Source organism: Mastigoproctus giganteus, chromosome 1 (assembly GCF_048544385.1).
Source record: "Mastigoproctus giganteus isolate SK-2022 chromosome 1, ASM4854438v1, whole genome shotgun sequence".
Classification (NCBI taxonomy): Eukaryota; Metazoa; Arthropoda; class Arachnida; order Uropygi; family Thelyphonidae; genus Mastigoproctus; species Mastigoproctus giganteus.
This window is the reverse complement of record NC_143575.1, coordinates 243,810,643-243,834,683: the sequence shown is the minus strand read 5'-3', so window position 1 is coordinate 243,834,683 and position 24,041 is coordinate 243,810,643. Positions and strand designations below refer to the sequence as shown.

Here is a 24,041-nt window from a genome sequence, read left to right as displayed (position 1 = left end):
TGATATAGCTTGTTCATTGCATTGAATTAATTTGTATTGAATTAAAAAAAAAATCATTTTTAAAAATGTTCCAAAAGGGGAAAATTGATTTCGAGTGTCGTGTTTTTGATCCAAGGTGGACTGAAGGCTATTTCTTCATTGATTTCCACGAAAAAGCAGTGTGCTTAGTGTGTCAGGAGACTGTGTAAGTTTTTAAAGAATATAATTTAAAATGACACTGATTCCAATCATAAATCTTATGATCAATATAAAGGAGTGATGCGAAAAGAAAAGTGTTCAAAGTTACAAAACGAATTAAGAAAACAACAAAACATACTGAAAACGTCGGTCAAGAAATTCATCTGCTGTACGTGCCAGTTATCAAGTTGTACATTTGATCGCTTTTGAAATCCACCATTCAATGATGGTGAATTTGTTAAGAGTTGTTTGTTAAAAGTTGTGGAAGAAATTTGTCTGGAGAAATGAACAAAGATACAAGACATTATTTTGTCTCGACAAACAGTTATGCGAAGAGTAGAAGATATTTGAAAGAATTTGTTCAAACTTTTTGGAAAACATAACACAAATGAAATATTTTAGTGTGGCACTGGATGACAATGCTGAAGTAAATGACACAGCCCAACTCCTCATCTTCATACGTGGAATTAATGATAATTTTGTACCAATTGAAGATTTAGCTGATCTACAGAGTACGCACAGAACAACTACAGGTGAAAATCTTTTTGAAAATTTTTGCCAATCTATTGAAAAGTTAAGATTAAATATTAAAAACCTGGTAGGAGTCACAACTGGCAGTGCAAAAAATATGACTGGTAAAAACACTGGCCTTATGGGTAGAATAACCAAGAAATGATAGATATTGGAGTTGAAACTCCGATTGGAATTCACTGCATTGTGCATCAAGAAGCTCTTTATGGGAAAGTATTGGATCTCCAACACGTTATGAATGTGGTTATTTCAACTGTAAATTTTGCAAGATCACATGGCTTTAATGTGGCTGTAGAAACATCACCAAATATTTCAAGAGAGAAAAAGAGAACAAATAAAACAACTATCAATCATGGAGTGGCTGTTTGATCTTGCAATTCATACATACATTTCTAGTCATTTTAGCATTAGTACAGGCATATGATGCAAGAAAGCAAGCTTATGCAGCATCAGCCAAAAAAAAAAACACCAGCTCCCATTTCACCCCTCTATTCATTCCAAATACCTGTCCAGCTCAGCCTTAAATTTATTTAGGCTATCAACTTCCACAACAAAGGATGGAAGTCTGTTCTACCAACCAACTATCCACTGGCTAAAGGCAAACTTCCACACATCTATCCTACATCTGTCTTTCATCAATTTGAATTTATGCCCTCTCAGGTGATTATTCTGAGCTAGAGGAAGAATCCCATCAGCATTGAGCATGCTAAAACCATTCACGGCTTTATACACCTCATTCAGATCACCTCGCAGGTGCCTAGTCTCCAGATACTGTAATTTGCAAAATTTAAGCCTTTCTTCATAAGAGCAACCCTTTGTTCCATTCACTAATCTTGTTGCCCTTCTCTGTACTCGTTCCAACAGCTCTACATTCTTCTTAAAATGAGGCCGCCAGACCTGTATACAGTACTCAAGGCGTGGCCTGACACTGCCTTATACAAGGGGATAATCACCTCTTTATCCCTGCTAGAAATATTCCTGTATATCATTGACAAGACACCATGAGACTCTTGCAGACTGTCTGCACTGCACAGAAAACTTCATATCTGCCTGCACAATTACCCCCAGGTCCTTTTCGTTCTCTACCACTGTCAGTGCAGTACCACAGAGTCGTTACATCACTCTGGGGTTACTGCTTCCCATATGTAGTACTTTACATTTGTCAATGTTAAACTTCATTTGCCACCTCTCAGCCCATCTGCTCAAATTTTCTAGATCCTGTTGCAGCAGCCTACTGTCATTAGTGTCCTTAACAACTCTGCCAACCTTCGTATCGTCTGCAAACTTGGACATTAAGCTTGATATACCATCATCAATATCATTAATAAATACAGAAAACAACAATGGACCCAACACTGAACCCTGAGGGACTCCACTAATAACATTAGTCCACGATGAGCAGTGTCCATTGATTACCACTCTCTGTCTTCTCCCACTCAACCATCCTTTATCCATAGCAGCAATTTGCCTCCAATGCCACACTGTTTCAATTTGTTCAGCAGTCTTCCATGTGCAACAGTATCAAAAGCCTTTCTAAGATCCAAATATATGATATCAAATTTATTCCCTGCATCAAGTTCCTTTGTGACCACATCATCGTATCCAATCAAATTGGTCAGGCAAGACTTTTCCTTAACAAAACCATGCTGTGTCCGAGTTATAACTGAAGTCTTGTCTAGATGATCCCGCAGTGCTTCTTTAACCAGTGCCTCCATTAATTTTCCTGGAACAAAAGTTAAATTAACAGGTCTACAATTACTTGTATTGCCCTTTGATCCTCCTTTGTGAACTGGGGTAACATTTGCACATCTCCAGTCCATGGGTATCTCCCCTGAGTCCAAAGAAGCTCTCATAATTATGGCCAAGGGTTTGCTTATTTCCTTTGCTGCCTCCTTTAATATAACTGGATAGATCCCATCCACCCAGGGTGTGTTTTTTATGTTTATCTTCAACAATTTCTCCTCCACTTTCCTCTCAGTTATTACAAAATCATCTAGCTCACTGCCAGAGTTTAACTTACCTCTGGAATTCCTCTCCCTGAATAACTCCTCACGGGTGAATGTAGATCCAAATTCTCATTTAGTTTGTTAGCCACCTGAGCAGGATCATCAAAAGTTGAACCATCAATATCCAGTGGACCAATCTGATTCATCCCTTTCCTCCTAGAGTTTACATAGGTAAAGAACTCTTTGCTGTTTTTCTTTGCATCCTTTGGCAAAGATTTCTCGTAATCTCGTAATCGCCTGCCTAATCTCCTTTGTGACTTGGTTACAGACCAGCTTATATCTATCATAAGCTTCCAATGTCACCCATTAATTTATATGTATCCCATGCATTTTTCTTCTCTGCCATATGTCTCATTTGTTCATCTGAGATCCATTTAGGCCTAAACCTTGAACAATATTTCTTAGTTGGTATATAAAGCCTAGTAGCTTCCAAGATTAATTCTTTGAATGCTTCCCATTTTGAATTTGCTGTTGGTAACATCATCAGTTATTCCCACTGTATAGAATTTAAATACTGTCTTAGTCCATCGTAGTCGCCGTTACAAAAGCAAAAACCCTTCCCTTTACCACTTCAGCACACTGTGATCACTGCCAAAGAGTGGTTCCTTTATCTGCAGATTTTTAATGCATGAAGAATCACTACTGATAATCAGATCAAAAGTATTACTCAATCTAGTTGCCTCTCGAACATGCTGATGTAGAAAACAATCATCCAATAAATCCACAGAAGCCTTGCTAATGTGTGAGTGACCAACCCACAAATTCCAGTCAATATCTGGGAAATTAAAATCCCTCATTATAAGACCCTATGATTTACTGGCTCACTCTATTTCCCTGCACAATTTCTTATTATACTAATCAGAGTCATCAGGCCTATAACACACTCCTACTCTCAATTTTGATCTCCCAATGCTTATGTCACACCAAACTGACTCGACACTGCACTGTCCAGCGATGTCGACTGGCTTCACTTCCTTGGATTTTATGTGTTTCTTAACTAATAGCATAACCCCTCCTCCCTTCCCATCCTTCCTGTACACATTATACTCCCCAAATTCCAGTTCTGCATTCCTTATATCTGTGTGACATCATGTCTCTGATATCCCAACAATATCATCTTTTATATCATCTTTTATATCATCTTGAATATCATCTTTTAAGGGCACAAAAGGTGATATAGTTGTACACGTTGGCACTAATAATATCAAGAGTAGGAGACCAGCAGAATTACTTAACAAGTACAGGTCACTGTTGAACAAAAGCCGAGAATTAGGGTTGAATTTGAAAGTGTCAGCAATTCTGCCCAGACACGATAGGAGGGAGCATATGATGAGAGCCTTGTCGATCAATTCGGCCCTGGAAAGATTGTGCAAGGCTCAAGGGGTAGAATTTTTTTCAGCCTGGACTGTACTTGTTAACAGGAGAGATTGCTTCTACAGGGATGGGATACACTTAAATAGAAAGGGTGCAAGAATATTTGCTGATGCCATCGAGGCAGTGTTAGGTGGGTCTGAAAACTACTAGCTTGGGAGGAGACAAAGACCAATAGATTGACAGTAGCCACTGGCAGAGGTGAAAGAGATTCTTGCACTGCTTCTATTAGAATGAGCAGAAGCCTGAAAAACAAGATGCATGATATTTCAGAGACTGCTGGGAGCCATTGCAGATATGAAGTTTTCTGAGCAATGTAGACAGGCTGCTAGGGCAGGTCATGGGGTTTTGTCAATGATATATAGGAATTTTGCTAGCAGGGAAAAGGAGGTGATTGTCCCTCTGTATAAGGCAATGGTCAGGCCACGCCTTGAGTACTGCGTACAGGTCTGGAGGCCTCATTTTAGGAAGGATGTAGATTTGCTTGAGCGTGTACAGAGAAGAGCAACACGATTGGTGAGGGGAATGAAGGGATCCTCTTACCAAGAGAGGCTTAAGTTCTGCAAATTGCAGTGGCTGGAGACTAGGCACCTGCGCGGTGATCTGACTGAGGTCTATAAGGCCTTGAATGGGTTGAGCACGCTGAATTCTGATGGGATCCTCCCACTTGTTCAGAATACGAACCTACGGGGACATAAGTTCAAATTAAGAAAGGATAGATGTAGAATAGATGTGCGGAAATTTGCCTTTAGCCAGCGGGTGGTTAATTGCTGGAACAAACTTCCATCTGTCGTTGTGGAAGTTGATAGGTTAAATAAATTTAAGGAGGAACTGGACAGGCATTTGGAGGGTATGGTGTGATTTTTTTTTTTTTTTTTTTTGGCTGATGCTGCATAAGCTCCTACACTTGCTTTCTTGCATCAAGTGCCACTACTACTACTACTACTATTGCGGTACAAGTAAACACATGGGTTGTGTTAGGGTAGCTAAGAATAGAAATAGTTGCATGTATACTTGCGTGTACTATGCTAGGAGTTTAGTAAATAAATTTGATGAATTTGAGGTATTGTTCAAAACATCAAAGGCAGATATTGTTGGGATATCAGAGACGCGGTGTCACACAGATATAAGGAATGCAGAACTGGAATTTGGGGAGTACAACGTCTACAGAAAGGATAGACTGGATAGAAAGGGAGGAGGGGTTATGCTATTAGTTAAGAAATACAGGTGACCCCTGCTTAACGCTGATCATGCGTTCCGGAAAAACAGAGCGCTAAGTGAATCCGCGCTAAGCGAACGCCGAATTCCCATAAAGTAACATATGTATTTGTGAGTTGCGGTCGGTGCCATAGGATATTTCCTAATCAACAATAAGCGGTAGTGAAAAGATTTAATATTCAAATATTTGTACTTATAAAATATTCTACATTACCTACGTATATAATTATATGTAACTACTTATATATCAAAATTAAACTTAAAATTCCAATTAAAATCATGAATTTAATTGATCTAAATTGATTTGATTTAATTATGAAAAATGTTTTGATTTTGGGTTGAACTTTGGCCCTCTTCCAAATAAACTAAAAGGGGTATTAATTTTAAATCTCTCGCAGCGTTACCACCAACAATAAAGTCAATCGATCCTTCGCCGCTTTGAAACCTGGCATGTTTTATCTTCTTTCAATATGAAACTTCTTGTAGGCAATCGTTTCCACAAAAGTCCTGCTTCATCTATGTTAAAAACTTGTTGAGAAGTATAACACATAATACACCTCTTCAATAATTTTAACAAGTTCTTTTTTGAAACTTTCAGCTCCTTGATCTGCACTTGCGGCTTCTCCCTGGATTTTAAATCTATTCAACCAGCCCTTACTAGTTTTAAATGGTTCCACTTTTTTTTTTTTTTTTTAGGTGAGTTTTCTTCAGATCATCATATAGGCTAATCTCTCTCTCTCTCTCTCTCTCTCTCTCTCTCTCTCTCTCTCTCTTTATTATTTATAATATTTAACTTAACTGAATTCTGCATTGGATATTATCTTCAATAAAATTTAAGTCTTTCCATTTCAATCGTAATAGCCGGCCTAGCCCTTGTTGCTTGCAGTGGAACAGCTATCTTTCCCACTGCTAAAATTAATTCTTTATTTTTTTTTATAATTGTTCTTACAGTTAAACTTGCAAGTCCTAAATTATGGCACACATCCGCTTGTCTTTGACTGGAATCGATTCGCTTCAAAACGTCTAATTTAATTTTCAAATTCAGTAGTATTTTTCTTACATTTATAGTCTTCGTACTGCGCCCAGACGTTGTTGCTTTTTTATTCTTATTGGCCATTATTAACTCTTCGAAAATGTAACTGCGTTGGCTGCATTAATTATGATACAATGTTCAAGTAAACTGTCGGTTATGCACGATGTCTAATACTGTACTGAGTGATGACTAGACTTCGGATAAATGCATATAACGCAAATATTACAAGCAACATACTTGATCATTTTTTAAAATGTTGATCTCGGAACTACGTAACAAGTCACTGTACTGCAATTAAATTAGCGCGCGAGAGAATTTCACTGAGCGTGGGAATATTTCTCAAGTTTGTGTGGGAAACATTTTAACCGTATTTTTTATATTCATTTTCAAGCTATTGACTCCATCAAATGAAACGATTTCGTTAAATATGCCAAAAATGCAATCTGTAAAAGAGCGTTATAGTGATCTGTGACAGCGTTATAGTCAGATAGTGGTTATAATATAAGAACAGCGTTATAGCGAATCAGCGTAAAGCGAACCGCGTTATAACGGGGGCCTGCTGTACATAAAATCCAAGGAAGTGAAGCCAGTGGACATCGCTGGACAGTGCAGTGTCGAGTCAGTTTGATGTGACATAAGCATTGGGAGATCAAAATTGAGAGTAGGAGTGTATGACTCTGATGAGTATAATAAGAAACTGTACAGGGAAATAGAGTGGGCCAGTAAATCAGAGAGTCTTATAATGGGGGATTTTAATTTCCCAGATATTGACTGGAATTTGTGGGTTGGTCACTCACACACTAGCAAGGCTTTTGTGGATTTATTGGATGATTGTTTTCTACATCAGCATGTTCGGGAGGCAACTAGAGGGAGTAATACTCTTGATTTGATTATCAGCAGTGATTCTTCATGCATTAAGAATCTGCAGATAAATGAACCAGTAGGTGGCAGTGATCACAGTGTGCTGAAGTGGGATTTACTCAAAGAGGTAACTACCATTAGGGGTAAAGGGAAGGGTTATTGCTTCCGTAAAGGCGACTACGATGGACTGAGACAGTATTTAAATTCTATACAGTGGGACCAACTGATGATGTTACCAACAGCAAATTCAAAATGGGAAGCATTCAAAGAACTTATCTTGGAAGCTACTAGGCTTTACATACCAACTAAGAAATATTGTTCAAGGTTTAGGCCAAAATGGATGTCAGATGAACTAATGAGGCATATGGCAGGGAAGAAAAATGCATGGGACACTTACAAATTAACACATGACACAGAAGCCTATGATAGATACAAGTTGATATGCAACCAAGTTACAAAGGAGGTTAGGCAGGCGAAGGCAGATTACGAGAAATCCTTGGCAAGGGATGCAAAGAAAAACAGCAAAGAGTTCTTTACTTATGTAAACTCTAGAAGGAAGGGGATGAATCAGATTGGTCCACTTGATATCGATGATTGAACTGTTGATAATCCTGCTCAGGTAGCTAACAAACTGAATGAATATTTTGCATCGACATTCACAAATGAGGAGTTATTCAGCGGGAATGCCAGAGGTGTATTCAACTCTAGCAGTAAGCTACAGAATCTTGAAATAACTGGGAGTAAACTGGAGCAGAAACTGTTGAAGATAAACACAAGAAAGGCACCCGGGGTGGATGGGATCTATCCAATTATATTAAAAGAGGCAGTAAAGGAAGTAAGCAAACCCTTAGCCATAATTATGAGAGCTTCCTTGGACTCAGGGGAGGTACCCATAGACTGGAAATGTGCAAATGTGACCCCAATTCACAAAGGAGGATCAAAGGCTGACACAAGTAATTATAGACCTGTGAGCTTAACTTCTATTCCAGGAAAATTAATGGAGGCACTGGTTAAAGAAGCACTGCAGGATCATTTAGACAAGACTTCAGTTATAGCTCGAACACAGCATGGTTTTGTTAAGGGGAAGTCTTGCCTGACCAATTTGATTGGATACTATGATGCAGTCACAAAAGAACTGGATGCGGGGAATAGCTTTGATATTATATACTTGGATCCTAGAAAGGCTTTTGATACTGTTGCACATGGAAGACTGCTACACAAATTGGGGCAGTGTGACATTGGAGGCAAATTATTGCTAGGGATAAAGGGGTGGTTGAGGGGAAGAAGACAGAGAGTGGTAATCAATGGACACTGCTCATCGTGGACTAATGTTATTAGTGGAGTCCCTCGGGGCTCAGTGTTGGGTCCATTATTGTTTTCTGTATTTATAAATGATATTGATGATGGTATATCAAGCTTAATGTCCAAGTTTGCAGACGATACAAAGGTTGGCAGGGTTGTCAAGGACACTACTGACACTATGCTACTGCAACAGGATCTGGAAAGGTTGAGCAGATGGGCTGAGAGGTGGCAAATGTAGTTTAATATTGACAAATGTAAAGTGCTACACATGGGAAACAGCAACCCCAGAGCAACGTATAAACTCTGTGGTACTACACTGACAGTGGTAGAGAATGAAAGGGACTTGGGGGTGGTTGTGCAGGCAGATATGAAGTTCTCTGAGCAGTGCAGACGGGCTGCAAGAGTAGCTCATGGAGTATTGTCAATGATATACAGGAATTTTTCCAGCAGGGATAAGGAAGTGATTATTTCCTTGTATAAGGCAATGGTCAGGCCACACCTAGAGTACTGTATACAAGTCTGGAGGCCTCATTTCAAGAAGGATGTAGAGCTGCTGGAACAAGTACAGAGAAGGGCAACAAGATTAGTGAATGGAACAAAGGGGTGCTCTTACGAAGAAAGGCTTAAGTTTTGCAAATTACAGTGTCTGGAGACTAGGCACCAGCGAGGTGATCTGATAGAGGTGTATAAAGCCTTGAATGGTTTGAGCATGCTCAATGCTGATGGGATTCTTCCTCTAGCTCAGAAAAATCACCTGAGAGGGCATAAATTCAAATTGAGGAAAGACAGATGTAGGATAGACGTGCGGAAATTTGCCTTTAGCAAGCGGGTGGTTGGTTGGTGGAACAGACTTCCATCCCTTGTAGTGGAGGTTGATAGCCTAAATAAGTTTAAGGTTCAGCTGGACAGGTATTTTGAACGAACAGAGGGGTGAAGTGGAAGAGGGTTTTTTTTTTTCTCTCTCTTTTTTTTTTTTGGCTGATGCTGCATAAGCTTGCTTTCTTGCATCAAATGCCTCTACTAATGCTAATGCTAATATCAGCCTTTGATGTTTTGAGCAATACCTCAAATTCATCAAATTTATTTACTAAACTCCTAGCATTGGTGTACATACAAGTATACATGCACGTGTTCCTATTCTTAGCTACCCTAACACAACCCATGTTGTACCGCAGTGACTCCCAGCAGTCTCTGAAATATTCTGCATCTTGTTTTCTAGGCTGCTGCTCATTCCAATAGAAGCAGTACAAGAATCACTTTCACCTCTGCCAGTGGCTACTGTTAATCTATTAGACTTTGTATCCCCCCCCCCAAAGCTAGCAGTTTTCCGACCCACCTAACACTGCCTCGATAGCATCAGCAAATATTCTTGCACCCTTTCTATTTAAGTGTATCCCATCCCTGTAGAAGTAGTCTCTCCTTTTAACAAGCACAGACCAGGCTGAAAAAAATTCTACCCCTTGAGCCTTGCACAATCTTTCCAGGGCCAAATTGATCGACAAGGCTCTCATCATATACTCCCTCCTATTGTGTCTGGGCAAAACTCCAGACACTTTCAAATTCAACCCTAATTCACAGCTTTTTTTTCAACAGTGACCTGTACTTGTTAAGTAATTCTGCCAGTCTCCTACTCTTAATATCATTAGTGCCAACACACAACAATGCATGAAGTGTGCATTTGTGCCCTTAAAAGATGATATCTGCTCTACATCATCAACCTTTGTCCCTGGCAGACATACTCTGGTCCTGTTCCACCTATCCTTTTTTGCACAATATGTTCCCCGTTTCCCTGACAATAGATTCACCAACAACTACTAGTTCCTGTGGGACCAGTGCAATCTGCCTTGGGGGTTGATGATCAAGTGCAAGCTCTGGTGTTGATGTGGGCAGCTGAGAGCTTGATGAGCTCCTCAATTTAGATCCTTCGAGGGCATCCACCCTGTCCTTCAAGCTCTCATATAGGCCCATAACAACGCTGAGTTGTCGCCTCATTTCCTCACACTCCTTACATCATGCACAGACAAAGACATCCCCCTTGGCAATGTCACGTTCTGTACCTGATTGCTCCACAAACATCAAGCAAGCAGTGTATTTTAAAAGGCTGTGATTCAGAGGGCAACTGGCCCCCTCAGTTCTCTCCCGAGCCACAGCACTCCATTTAGCTTGAGCCATTTGCTTTGCTGCTCTGGTCTGAGTCCTCATTTCGATTCAATTTCAATAAAATTTCAATTTCAGTACAAAAATTATAACTAAACTTGTATCCCAACGCAGTTGTAACACTATATATATTTTTCAGTATCAAGTATTATCTTCGAGTTTCTTTATATAACTTCCATATCAGTTATGTATTAATTAATTATGTTACATTTGTAAAATCTAAGTTGTTAAATGTATTTAGTTAAAAAGTACAATTTAATTGACAATGAAGTTCAACAAGATTAAGAAATTTTACTGATTAATTGATAATATTATATACTATACTATACTAAGCTAAGCTAACGTTATCTAGTTCGAGATATAACGTTGTATCGTATAACAATGGCGGCAAGTGATGAACTGTAAATCTACGGACACTTAAGTATTAATTAACTTCCAAAATCTCGCTGTCTCAATTCAGAATAAACCAAGGATCTTGACTAGGTCTATAAGCTACTTATAGAAAATAATTTAATATAACAATTAGTCAATAAAGCGGCTAAATATAGCTAAAAAACTTCCCGTTCGTCCCCTCTGCAAAATTTGTAAAACATGTGGATTGGATACACTTACCGACTAACCGATTTTGTAGGTTATTACTAAGTAATAACCTACAAAATCGCTGTTAAAATTTAAACTTAGTATCAAAACTGGGAATATAAAGCTACTCTAGAAAATAATTAATATGCCAATTTAAGTTAATAAAACAGTAAAAATGTCTCTGTTTTCATGAGCCGTAAAAACTTTGCCTGCACAAGGCTACTCCTGTTCCCCTTTTATATGCTCTTAATTTACAACAATAAGGGAAAGCCAAAATTGGTCTGATTTGTTTTTTCTTTGGGTGACATCAAACCATTTCAGAATAAGTTGTTATTATTTAAATTCCAGTTGAGCAAGACAATTTAGTTCACTTTGAATGTTGTACTAAGCTAAAGGAGAAACACATTTCCAAAGAATCGTTGCCTTTCGTTATTACAATTACTTTTTGACAAGTTTGAAAGTCGATTTTCTGATATAAAATCCCATGAAAAAACATAAGTTTTTGTTTGAGAACCCATTTACTTCTGTGGCTGAAAACTACAATCCCAGCTTGCAACTTGAAATTATTGATTTTCAAGCCAAAATATGATACAAAAATAAGTATACAGACTTCAAAAATAAACTATTTGAATTCTACAAGGCTTTCCCATCTGAAGATTTTCTGCTAATAAAATAAAATGACATGAAAATGGCTACTTTGTTTGGATCAATGTATGTTTGCAAGAAGATTTTTTTTCACTCGTAAAATCAAATAAATATTTAAAAAGGAACAGAATAACAGATCAGCATTTTTTTTTTATTTTTTTTTTATGAAAACCCCACACACAAGAAGTATTAGAACCTATAGTACTTAGTACCGTGCATGGGTTTGAGGTTGAGAAGACAAAAGGAGATATTTGTTGACATTAGACTTGAACTTCTGGAGATTATAATTTTCAAGAAAAATGTATGAAGGTTTTTCCAGAAAACGGAAGTTGAAAAGTTGGTTTTGTGTGAGTTTGAAGTTGGACAGTAAATGAATGTTGACTGGTGGCGGCACATGTTCGGACTGTTTTGAAAATAGAAGGAAATTATAGAGGCCAATTTGGTAAAACAGTGCCATGGAAGTATCTGTAGAAAAGGCATACAGCAGAAACAGTATGTCCATGAGACAGCGAGAGGAGAGAATCTGTTAAAGATGAGTCATTAATTAACCTAACTGCCCTCTTCTGAATAGAATCTAGAAGCCTGAGAGAGGTTTTGGGGGCACCACCCCAGATGTAGGAACAATATTCCAGTTATAGTGGATTTGCGATTTGTACAGAGCAAACAGCTGTTTGGAAGAAAAGTAACGCAGAGAGCAAAAGAGAAAACCAAGTTTTTTAGATGCAGAGGAAGCAATATTTGTAATGTGCTTGTGCCAAGAGAGATTAGAAGTCAGGGTAATCCCCAAAAGAGATATATCAACTTGCCTAGAAATCGGAGCGTCACCAAAGATAAGCATAAAAGCAGAAGAATCCTTTTTAAAAGGATTCTTCGAGATAAAAGACAAGACTGAGTTTTAGATGGATTGAAATCAACTAAGTTGTCTTTGCCCCACTGGAGATCGGAATTAGAGGAATTGATTGCAGATATTTGAGAAGTTGAAGCTGATTGAGCAGGGCAAGGTTTCTCAAAATGGAATGCAAAACTATGGATAGGATTTCCGATCAATGAAAGGTCATTAATATACAAGAGGAAAAGAATGAAGGGAAAGAACTTAACCTTGGGAGACACCAGCATTAATAGTGAAGTTAGAAGACAGAGCCATCTACCATCACTCTCAGTGAGCAATCAGTGAGAAAACTGGATAATCAATTACAAAGAACAGTTGGCAAACCATAAGATGGAAGCCTATTCAGAAGACTTTTATGCCAAACACAATCAAAAGCCTTTGAAATGTCAAGAGCAGTTGCTTAAGTTTCACCAAACTTTTCCATTGAATTTGCCTATAGATGGGTAACATAAGCCAGAATATCATCAGTGGATCGATACTGACAGAATTAATACTAGCAATTGTTAATCAGATGGAAAGTTTCAAGATAGCTTAAGAGTTGGTGGTTAATTGATTTCTCCATTACTTTAGAAATAGTAGAAGTAATTGCAATGGGACGATAATTGATTGGATGGGAGGGATTTGTCACCCTTTTTAGGAACTGGCTGGATATGAGCAATTTTCCAAGCAGAAGGAAAAACACCTTTGGAATAAGAAAGTGAATAAAGGTGGCAGAGAACAGGAGTAAGTTCAGCAGCACAGGGTTTGAAAACAAGTGGAAAAATACCATCAGAACATGGAGCTCCATCGAGAAATACCATCAGGACATAATCTTCATTATGTATTGAGATTGACGTCACAAATTTGCAACCAAATTTTGAACAATTATTTAAAAATATTCAGCCTCAATCATCTCATTAAATGTTAAGTTTTGTCCAGTAAATGTTATTGTGTATTGTATTTAACAAAATTTTTGAATATTTCAATTTTAGATTTATCATTATATTTATTTATTCACCTTAATATTGAAAAGCAGCGATCCTTTTCAGGTTGTAAATTTTCTAAAATGAGCATTTAAAAGCAAAAGTAAAGTATTTTTTTTAAAACAAAAGTGAAGTATTTCAAACAGAAACAAATGTAAAGTATTTAAAAAAAAACAAACAAAAGTAAGTCATATTTTTATAATTTTAATAAAATCTAAGAATTAATCACTGACAGATTTGTTGCACATAAAAGTGCTGGGAATTTGCATTTTTTTATATATAATTTGAAAAGAAAAAACGAAAAAAAAAAAAAAAAACTTTTATGAGTAACAAGATATAGAAAATGTGACAATTTTTTCTTGAATCACTCTGTGCGGCCCACAAAACAAATCTAACTTTGAATACAGCCCCCATATGGGAAAAGGTTGGACACCATTTGTATACAGGTCTGGAAGACTCATTTCAGAAAGGACGTAAGGCTGCTGGAACAAGATTTTTTAATGAATGGAACAAAGGGTTGCTCTTACAAAGTGAGGCTTATGTTATGCAAATTACAGTGTCTGGAGACTAGGCACCTGCGAGGTGATCTGATTAAAGTGTATAAGGCCTTGAATGGTTTGAGCAAGCTCAATGCTGATGGGATTCTTCCTCTTGCCCAGATTAATTGCCTGAGGGGACAAAAATTCAAACTGAGGAAAGTCAGTTGTAGAATAGATGTGCAGAAATTTGCCTTTAGCCAGTGGGTGGTTGATTTCTGGAAATTTCTTGCATCATATGCCTCCTAATGGTAAACAATAGCCGTTCTGCCTCCTGTCAATCCTAAGCCAAAGGACTGAGGTGTAATGATTGAAGATGTATAGCAACCACCTGTGTGCAACCATGTCAAATACTATGCTAAAGTCTAACTATAACATCAAAACTGTTTGTTGCATACAATTACCATGCGACCACATCACAGTTTTCTGCTACCACTCTTTGTTTAGTAAAACAACGGGTGGTATCAACAGACCTCACATTAATTATACACCATCATTATACAGAAAAGGCTGGAGTAAATGTGACAGGGATAACAACTTAAATGATGTACAGTAAGTCCCCGACATATGCAAGAAATATGTTCCAGGACTTTTTACGTAAGTAGTTTTATGTAACTCGTGAATGACTAATAAAATATTGCTACTATATTCCTCATATGCCAAAATTACAAAAACCAAACAAAACTCCCCAAGAGAATGAACGAAAATAGTTATACATTTTTCAATTAATTAGTTATGTATTTTTTATATATTAGTTATATATACAGTGGTGGACCAAAAAAGTGCATCACTTATGAATTTTGCAAATAATGTGTTCTGCACTGCATTGTGGGTTGCAGAAATGTTCGAAATGCATTTTGTTAGATGGGATATATATCAATGCGAATGAAATTCCATAAAAAGATTTCGCCTGATATACTTAACTGCCATAAATATCTTCCCAAAGGGTAAAATGCGTAATTAATGGAAATATGAGAAATCATGCAAATGGTAATCAATTATACATACATTTTATTGCATTTACATGTACAAACTGAAATGACAAGTTAACAAAATTGTATTATGTACTGTAAATCAGCAAAATAAGTCCTCATTATTTTGTTCCTCCTCGAGCTGCAATTACAGCCTAGCAATGATCTGGCATAGTTAATCAACTTCTGGATATAAGGTTGTCCAATTTTGTGATACCACACCCTTACGATGCTTGCCTGCAGGTGACTCTTACTTGTTGGCTTCTTCTGAGCAATTTTAGATGATATTATGTACCAGCAATTTTCAATAGGATTCAAATCTGACTGTGGCCAGGCCAGTCCAACACTGTAATGCCAGCATTTCTGAGGTATGATTGCACATTAACGGAGGAAAAAAAGAGGGAAAACATTGGCGCGCAAGTATGTTTTAAGTCTTGAGACAAGAAGACAAACTCATCATTAAATCTAAACAGCATAAAACTTACCAATTTTGCTGAGTCCTGTTGAAAAATGCAGTTTTGGATGTCTGTGTGGTGATCCCTAATAACGGGTTTCAGGCACTCTTCCAAAGATAGAAATGTAGGTTTCTGCATTCACTGTTCTGTTAATTCGCCCCACCCCTTTGCTTCTTATGCATCCCCATACCATCTGAATTACGGGAAACTCTACAGTCGGTGTTATGCAGTCAGGATGGTATACCTCCGACTTTTTTGTCTTCTGACATATTGCTTCCCATCTGAGCCATGCAGGTTGAATTTTGATTCATCAGAAAAGATGATTGTGTACCCTTGCTCTTTTATCCATGAAACATGCATTTTAGCCCAAGTAAGTCGCTTCTTCCTCATTTGTTGAGTCAACAAAGGCTTCTTCTTGGGACGATTGGAATTCTTTGGATAGTTTGTGCACTTGTTTCAACACCAGAGGCCATCTCAAAGTCCAGTTTTAGATCAGGAGCACTAGCATGGCGATTACAAAGGCATAGCCGTTTCAAATATCGATCTTGGGAAGGCGTAGTCACTCTCTTACAGCCTGATCCAGGTCTTCTCTTCACATCACTGGTTTCACGCTTTAATTTCAGCACCCGGGATACTGTTGACGGTGGCAGCCTATTTTATCAGTGATAGAACACGTAGAAAGCCCTTCCTGGGACAGAGCAACAGCTACACTTTTTTTTTCTTGGTGTCAACGGAACATATGGAGCCATGCTTACACCTCCGCAAAACAGGATACTAATGAGTGTGTATACCCTTCCCATGCCATATTTATAGAAACGGCTGATGTAATTAACCTTGAAATTACTGTCTGATGCAACAGAAGCATTATCTGATGCAATACCTTTGCTTTCTGACAAACAAATGACTGGAATCAAACAATATCTTATATGTTTCACTACAAATGTTATTTTTGTATATATATATATTTTTTAATCAGTTCAATTAAAAACTTCATCTGGGTACAGCGGTGAAGTAGCCGGAGAAGCATATAAGAAAAAAAAAAAAACACGCATGTTATTACTGTACTGTAAAAAGTGATATATATTTCATAGCCTTGGTTATTATAGTTGACTTCAATGGTGCTGATCTCTTCACCACTTCTTGTATTCTGTCTTTGCCCTTTATTATTGTGTTCACTATTGACACTGATAAATCTAAATTCCGTGCAATACTTGTTAATTTTTGACTATTTTCATACATCCTCATTATTTTAATTTTCTGATCCAAATTGATTGCTTTCCTTTTCTTGGTAAATTTACTAGTACCACTGTCACTTATTCTCTTGGTTGGCATACCAAGATAATGGTCAAAATGAAATTTTCTATAAAGAACTTCACAGGGTTAAGGCAGAAACACACTATTATCACCTCACATGAGCTTACATTTTACTGAAACACATTTCTGGAGGTCACTATCATAAAACAATTTTCAGTTTTCGGTTTATTGGGCTTTTCTGTTAGTGCAATCTATTATAAACAGGTAATAAATTCGATCTTATTACATTTGAGATAATACCGATGGCTAGAATTCTGTGGGTTTTTAAGTTATCATGGTGAAATGTGTCCCCTTCACTGAAATCTTCAGTCATATAAAAAAAACAAATAAATTTTCAGAATCTTCTCTTCTTTCCTATTTTTTAAGCTTTGTAAACTCGTTACTCCATATCTCACTTGTTCAATCTGTGCATGCCGTGTTCATCATTATTGATTGCTTATTTTTACTGTTTTAAATTTTACAATCCTAAAAAAAAAAAAAAAAAAATTTACTTAAGTCCGAAGTTACCTAACTGGGGCTTATGTAAGTCAGGGACTTACTGTATTGTCTTAAAAAAAAAAAAAAAGAAACTTTTATAAATTGGCAAATAACTTACATAACAGGTTTTCAGTATCCTAATGGCATTAAGATAGCTGAAATTTAGCTAAATAAAATGCTAATTTCAATACTGTATATTTGAAAATTAGTATTTCAGGTCATACCATCAGGAACGAATGGTGTGTAAGTGATTATAGTTTCTTATGGAAAATTTAATGCAGTAGATAAATACTTTAAAATGAAAAGGTAAATAATACTCAATACTGTTTTTAATAAGCAACAGAAGTAGTTTGTCATATAAATAGAAAAGAGAAAGACTCTTTAAGGATGGTTAAAAATGTTTCATAAGTTAACTAATAAAGGAAGTTATTTAAGATATCTGGAAAAGGTATAATTTTTCAGTTCATTATGGCAATACCATTAACTTAGATTACCATCAATCAAACATATGAACAAGACTGTAACTGTTAAATTCCATAAAGAGTTAAATTAAATATTGATAGTGTACATTCACATTTAATACATAACCTCTTATTATGAAAAGTTAGGATATTGTATATGTTATTAATTAAACTCTTACCTAACTTTTACATGTATCGTTGCTCCTTCCAAAACTTCTATCATTTTTGTTGCTGGGTCAAATTGATATTCTTTCAACATAGGCCTTAGAAAATACTGCCCAGGACTCAATCCAGTAAATGAAAGATATCCATCTTTGTGTGTAATGCTGTTTTTTCTATAATCAATTCCACCACTTAAGGACAACAACACTCCAGAAAGAGGCTCTTTGCTCTCTTCTTCTACTTGAACAATAACTTCTGCAAGCTTTGAAGCTTTAAAATGACCAATTTTCTCTAATTTTGTAAATACATAACCTTCCTTTTCAGCATCAACATTATACTTTATTTCACTATCAAGAGGGCCAACTACAAATTTGCCATTCTGATCAGTATATTTTGCTGGTAGTGAACCTTCTGTACTTTCAATAATTATCTTTACTTCTCCTAATGGAGGATAGATCTCACCATATATGAATAGACCTTTCCTGCCAATGAAGCTAAATGCATCATCTTTACATTCATCCATAATCTTAATTTCCCTTCCTGCTGGCCTAAATAAAAGTTGAGTAGATGAAACCTGTATATCAAGTGTAGTGTGATGCTGAACCCAAAGTGGTAAATCGTATTTGTATAGATTTCCTTCTTTAGTTTTTGGGTAATCCAAATGCACAGTTTCTGTCTCCTGTTTATTATCATGCTTCTTTTTAATATTAACTATAATGTCAGTTGTATTCTCTTCAGTAAGCACTGTTCCAGACACTTGGTGCTGATAAGCTGTTAATGTGATAACATTTAAATGTTCAGTAGAGAAAGTGAGGTTTTTTTCCTTAAAAATATGGCATCCTTCTGAAGTAATATTATACATACCAGATTCTGGAAAACAATTAGTGTTTACACCTTTCGTTAATTCCAACCTTTTTAAAGAGCCTGAAGGATATGTCACATCAAGAGCAGTTGCATGTGAAGATATAACAGAAATCTCATAACCTGTTTGGTGAAATTCTAAGTGTTTAATATCCACATCTAGCACAATTAATTCAAGAGTTTTTTCTTTCCAACACCAGCCATCTTTTATTATTGTAACTTCATATTTTCCTGGTAAGCAGCCTTCAAATGAAAAATATCCTGCTTTGGAAGAAGATGTTTCTAATGTAATAATTCCATTGGGCACAGAAGACAGTGTTACTTGGAGTTTTTCACATTCTTGTAAACAATGTATCTTTCCCTGTACTGTTGCTCTGAACTGTGTAAACTGAATATTAAGTATGGGTTCGTCTGAAACTTTAACAATTTTTTCTAATGGATAAAATCTTAATCCAGCGGCAGATTCTTGGTCTGTTACAACTGGTTTTACTGTATACTGTCCAGGCAAAAGTTGTGTGCAAAACTGACCACCACTTTCTGATAGTATTGTTTTAACTACTTTTCTTGACAGATCTTCCATTGATATAGACCTTTCAGTTTTTGGTTCACTTGCAAGAGGCATTTGGTCAATAACAATATTTCCACACACAGTAAATTCAGAAGCAATAACCTCTGGTAAATGGGGTGTATTTGGTGTTACTTTAACTGATAACGATTTAAAACTAATATGTGGCATTTTGACCTCAAGGTTGTATGTACCAGCTTGCATATTTTCAAGATGATAGATGCCATTTTCTCCTGTAACAGCTTGTTCTTTGCCATCCAAATATACCCTGGCACCTTTCAGTCCCTTTCCACCCACTGATGACAATACTTTTCCACTCACACTAAAGCCTTGTACCTGAAAGAAAAAGTCTCATTACATAAGCCAAAACACACATATACACTCTCAAGGTATAATTACACCTTCAATCCCAAAGCACTTAGAAGAATGTAATATAAATATATATAATTAAAGATAAATAAAAGAAGTTCGTAGGTGGGTGTACAATGTATAAGAAGGATAGGAAGGAGTATGAATGAAGGATAGGAAGGAGTATGAATGAAGGATAGTAGGAAAAAGAAGGATGACTGAAGGGGAAAAAAAAAAAAAGGATAAATAAGTGAAAATGCAAGAATAATAATATATTAAAAGTGATATAAATACATTGAGAGCAACTTAGAGAGGTAAATGATATTAATGTAGCACTGGAGGATTTTTTTTCCTCATAGGGAAAGACCAAATAAGATCAGAAGTATATTAGTAGATCATCATGGTTAATAGATCAAGGGGAATGCAGTTATGATGATCTATCTGGGATATAATGTGTCATTACTACAGACTACTCTGCTAGAAAAATAAGTTTAGAAACAAAGATAACAAAACAAGAGAAATTTTGAATTAGCAGCCATGTGGAGACTAGTAACAATGCTATGTATTGATGAATGGATCATGAATTGAATAAAACTATAAAGAAAAATACAATAATTAAAGTATATGTCAAATATTTTTAAATATTTATAGTTTTACAGTATTTAAAATGTAGTAATATATAATATTGTAGGATATAGGGAGGAATAAAGATATAAAGATCAAGTTATCACGTAGAAATGGCAAAGTTATGAAACGAAACAAAACAGAAGTAAACAAAAATAATAATGTTAGTGAGTAAAATATTTTGCACTTTTCCTACAAAAAAAAAAAAAAAAAAAAAAAAGGCAAATACTTGAGCAAGCTGGGAACGTATAACCTCAACTTCTAGAATGGAGGCTCTGGCTATAGCGAATATTGGTAAATAGAAAAAAGTAAGTAATTAGGTATATGGTATAGGGGAAGGAAAGTAGATTTCAGAATAAGGTAGGTTAAAAGTTGTAGAATAGCACAAGGAGAAAGTACAGTAAGAGAATCTATAAATTTCTCAAATTGCTCAAATAATTGGTAGACAAAAAAAAAAAAAAAAAACAGCTGAAAGAAAAAAATGAAGTAAAGTAAAGAGTTAAAACAATACTAGGGTTTTTTTTTTTTTTTTTTCAATGTAAACTCCAAACACGAGAGGTATTAGAACCTATAGTACTTAGTACCATGCTTGGGTTGAGGTGACGAAAGAAGATATTTGTTGACGTTGGACTTGAACTTCTGTAGACTGTAATTTTCAGGAAATACGTATGAAGGAAGGTTGTTCCAGAAAACGGCAGTTGAATGAATAAATGAGGAAGATGAAAAGTTGGTTCTGTGAGTTTGAAGTTGGACAGTAAGTGGATGTTGGTTGGTGGCAGCATGTGTTCGGACTGTTTTGAAAGAGAGAGAGTGGGAATTATAGAAGCCAATTCAGAAGAACAGTGCCCATGGAAGTATCTGTGGAAGAGGCATGCAGCAGAAACAGTACGTCTATGAGACAGCGAGTGGAGAGAGACTGTTACAGATGAATCATTAATTAACCTAATTGCCCTCTTCTGAATGGAATCAAGAAGCCTGAGAGAGGTTTTGGGGGGCACCACCACAGATGTTGGAACAATATTCCATGGCAGGGCGGATTTGCGATTTATACAGAGTGAGCAGTTGTTTGGAAGAAAAGTAACGCCGAGAGCGAAAGAGAAAACCAAGTTTTTTAGATGCAGAGGAAGCAATATTTGTAATTTGCTTGTGCCAAGAGAGATTAGAAGTCAGGGTAATCCCCAAAAGAGATATATCATTTTGTCTAGAAATCGGAGTGCCACTAAAGATAAGCATAGGAGCAGAAGAATCCTATTCATGAGAAATAAGACAAGACTGAGTTTTAGAAGGATTGAAATCAACTAAGTCGTCTTTGCCCCACTGGAGAATTACATGTAGATCGGCATTTAAGGAATTGGTAGCAGATTTTCGAGAAGTTAAAGCTGATTGAGCAGGACAAAGACAATTTTCCATTTCTCAAAATGGAAAGTGGAATGCAATGTGCTATCATCGGCAAAACTATGGATAAGATTTCCAGCCAATGGAAGAAGGTCATTAATATACAAGAGGAAAAGAGTGGGGGAAAGAACTGAACCTTGGGGAACACCGGCATTAGTGGAGAAGTTAGAAGATAGACAGCCATCTACCATCACCCTCAGTGAGCGATCAGAGAGAAAACTAGATAACCAATTACTAAAAACAGTTGGCAAACCATAAGATGGAAGCTTGTTTAGAAGACCTTTATGCCAAACACGATCGAAAGCCTTTGAGGTGTCAAGAGCAACTACTTGTGTTTCACTCACCGAACCTTTCCATTGAATTAGTCCATAAATGGGTAACATAAGCCAGAATATCATCAGTGGATTGACACTGACAGAATCCATACTGGCGATCGTTGATCAGACGGAAGGTTTCTAGGTAGTTTAAGAGTTGGCGGTTAATTGATTTCTCTATTACTTTAGAAAGAGTAGAAGTAATTGCAATGGGACGATAATTGGATGGGAGGGATTTGTCACCCTTTTTAGGAACTGGCTGGATATGAGCAAATTTCCAAGCAGAAGAAAAAACACCTTTGGAACAAGCAAGTGAAAAAAGGCACCAAAGAATAGGAGAAAGTTCAGGAGCACAGGTTTTGAGAACAAGTGGAGAAATACCATCAGGACCTGGAGCTTTCTTAGCATCAAGATTTGTCAAAATCCTTCTGACATCCTTTTAACGGAAGACCACAGGAGGCATTGAATGGAGCGTGCTGGGAATGGTGGGAGGTGCCTTACCAAGATCATTAATACACTAGTTGGAAGAAAAATGGGATGCTAGCAGGTCAGCGTTATTCTTGGCTGAAGTGACAACAGAACTATCTGGTTTGGACAGAGGTGGGAGCAGAGATGGGCAAAAGTTGCGGCCAATAGCTTTGGCAACAGACCAGAATGCTCGGCTACCATTAGGGCAAGAAGCAAGTTTTCTACTCTTAGCCTGTTCAAACTCTAGTTTGGACTGATTAATAACTGCTTTACAATTGTTGCGAGCTTTGGTGTAGGCAGAAAATGAAACTGAAGAATTAGAAACAAGCCAATTATGATATGCAACGTTCTTCTCTCTCTCTCTAGGCTGTCCAAGAGAAGAACGTTACGATATGCAACGTTCTTCTCTTGGACAGCCTTAGCACATTTATCGGAAAACCAAGGTTTAGATAAAAGACGAGATTTTAAAGTGGAGTGTGGGATAAAGGATTCCATTCCTGCAAGAATAATTTCACTGACACGATCTGAGCAAACGTTGACATCAGAAGTTTTGAAACAGTAATCAGACCAAGGAAAAGAAGAAAAGAAGTCTCGCAGGTCATCCCATTTTGCATTCTTGTAATGCCAAACAATACGAGGTTGGGAATAGCCATGAGATAAAGGCTCTATTGGAGAAGAGACAATCACCAAGTTGTGATTTGAGGTTCCTAAAGGACCTCTCACTTCGACCGTGTACTTAGAAGGGTTGTTTGTGAGAAAAAGATCAAGCGTATTGGCTGTATGATTAGGATTGTCTGGTATTCTTGTAGGTAAATGAACAATCTGTGCAAGGTCATTAGTAATTGCAAAAGCCTCAGCATCTCGACCAGCTGGGTCGGTGTGACTAGAAAACGGAAGCCAGCTGGAGTTGTGAACATTAAAATCACCAAGGAAAATTGTAAGATTGTAAAATGGTAAGCTGGAAGCATAATTGCCCAAAATCAGAGTGAGAGCCCTGGCTAACTGAAAAGTTAGTAGAAACTAAGGAAAGTTAATACATTATACCAGATTTGTTTTGAAGGAAAATAATAAAGATTACAGAATATAATATATTACTGAAGGTAGATAAGTTGACTGAAATAAACATGTTAGGAGAGAAACAATATTAAAATAACACACAAACACACAGCGTAAGAGGACAGTTGCACATTTCACTAAATTATAAATTATGAAGGAAACAGAATGAATGCATTACTCAAACAGTGAGTAATAAATAATATCGATCATTAAAACAAATTACTTCAAGTTATATAATAATCCAGTATTAAAAAGTAGTATGCTATATTTGGGGCAAATACTATTAAAAATAGTTCAAGGTGG

The 24,041-nt window shown here is 36.8% G+C and overlaps 1 protein-coding gene across 1 annotated transcript in view; it reads right to left on the bottom strand.

Annotated features, from left to right (window-relative positions):
- The window catches only part of LOC150091716 (BOS complex subunit NOMO3), a 110,637-nt gene that overhangs the window by 38,685 nt on the left and 47,911 nt on the right, over nt 1-24,041 (bottom strand). Inside the window, exon 5 of the mRNA XM_090369438.1 lies at nt 18,125-19,869. Coding sequence (XP_090225564.1) covers nt 18,125-19,869 — 1,745 coding nt within the window. The remainder of the gene's footprint in view (nt 1-18,124; nt 19,870-24,041) is intronic.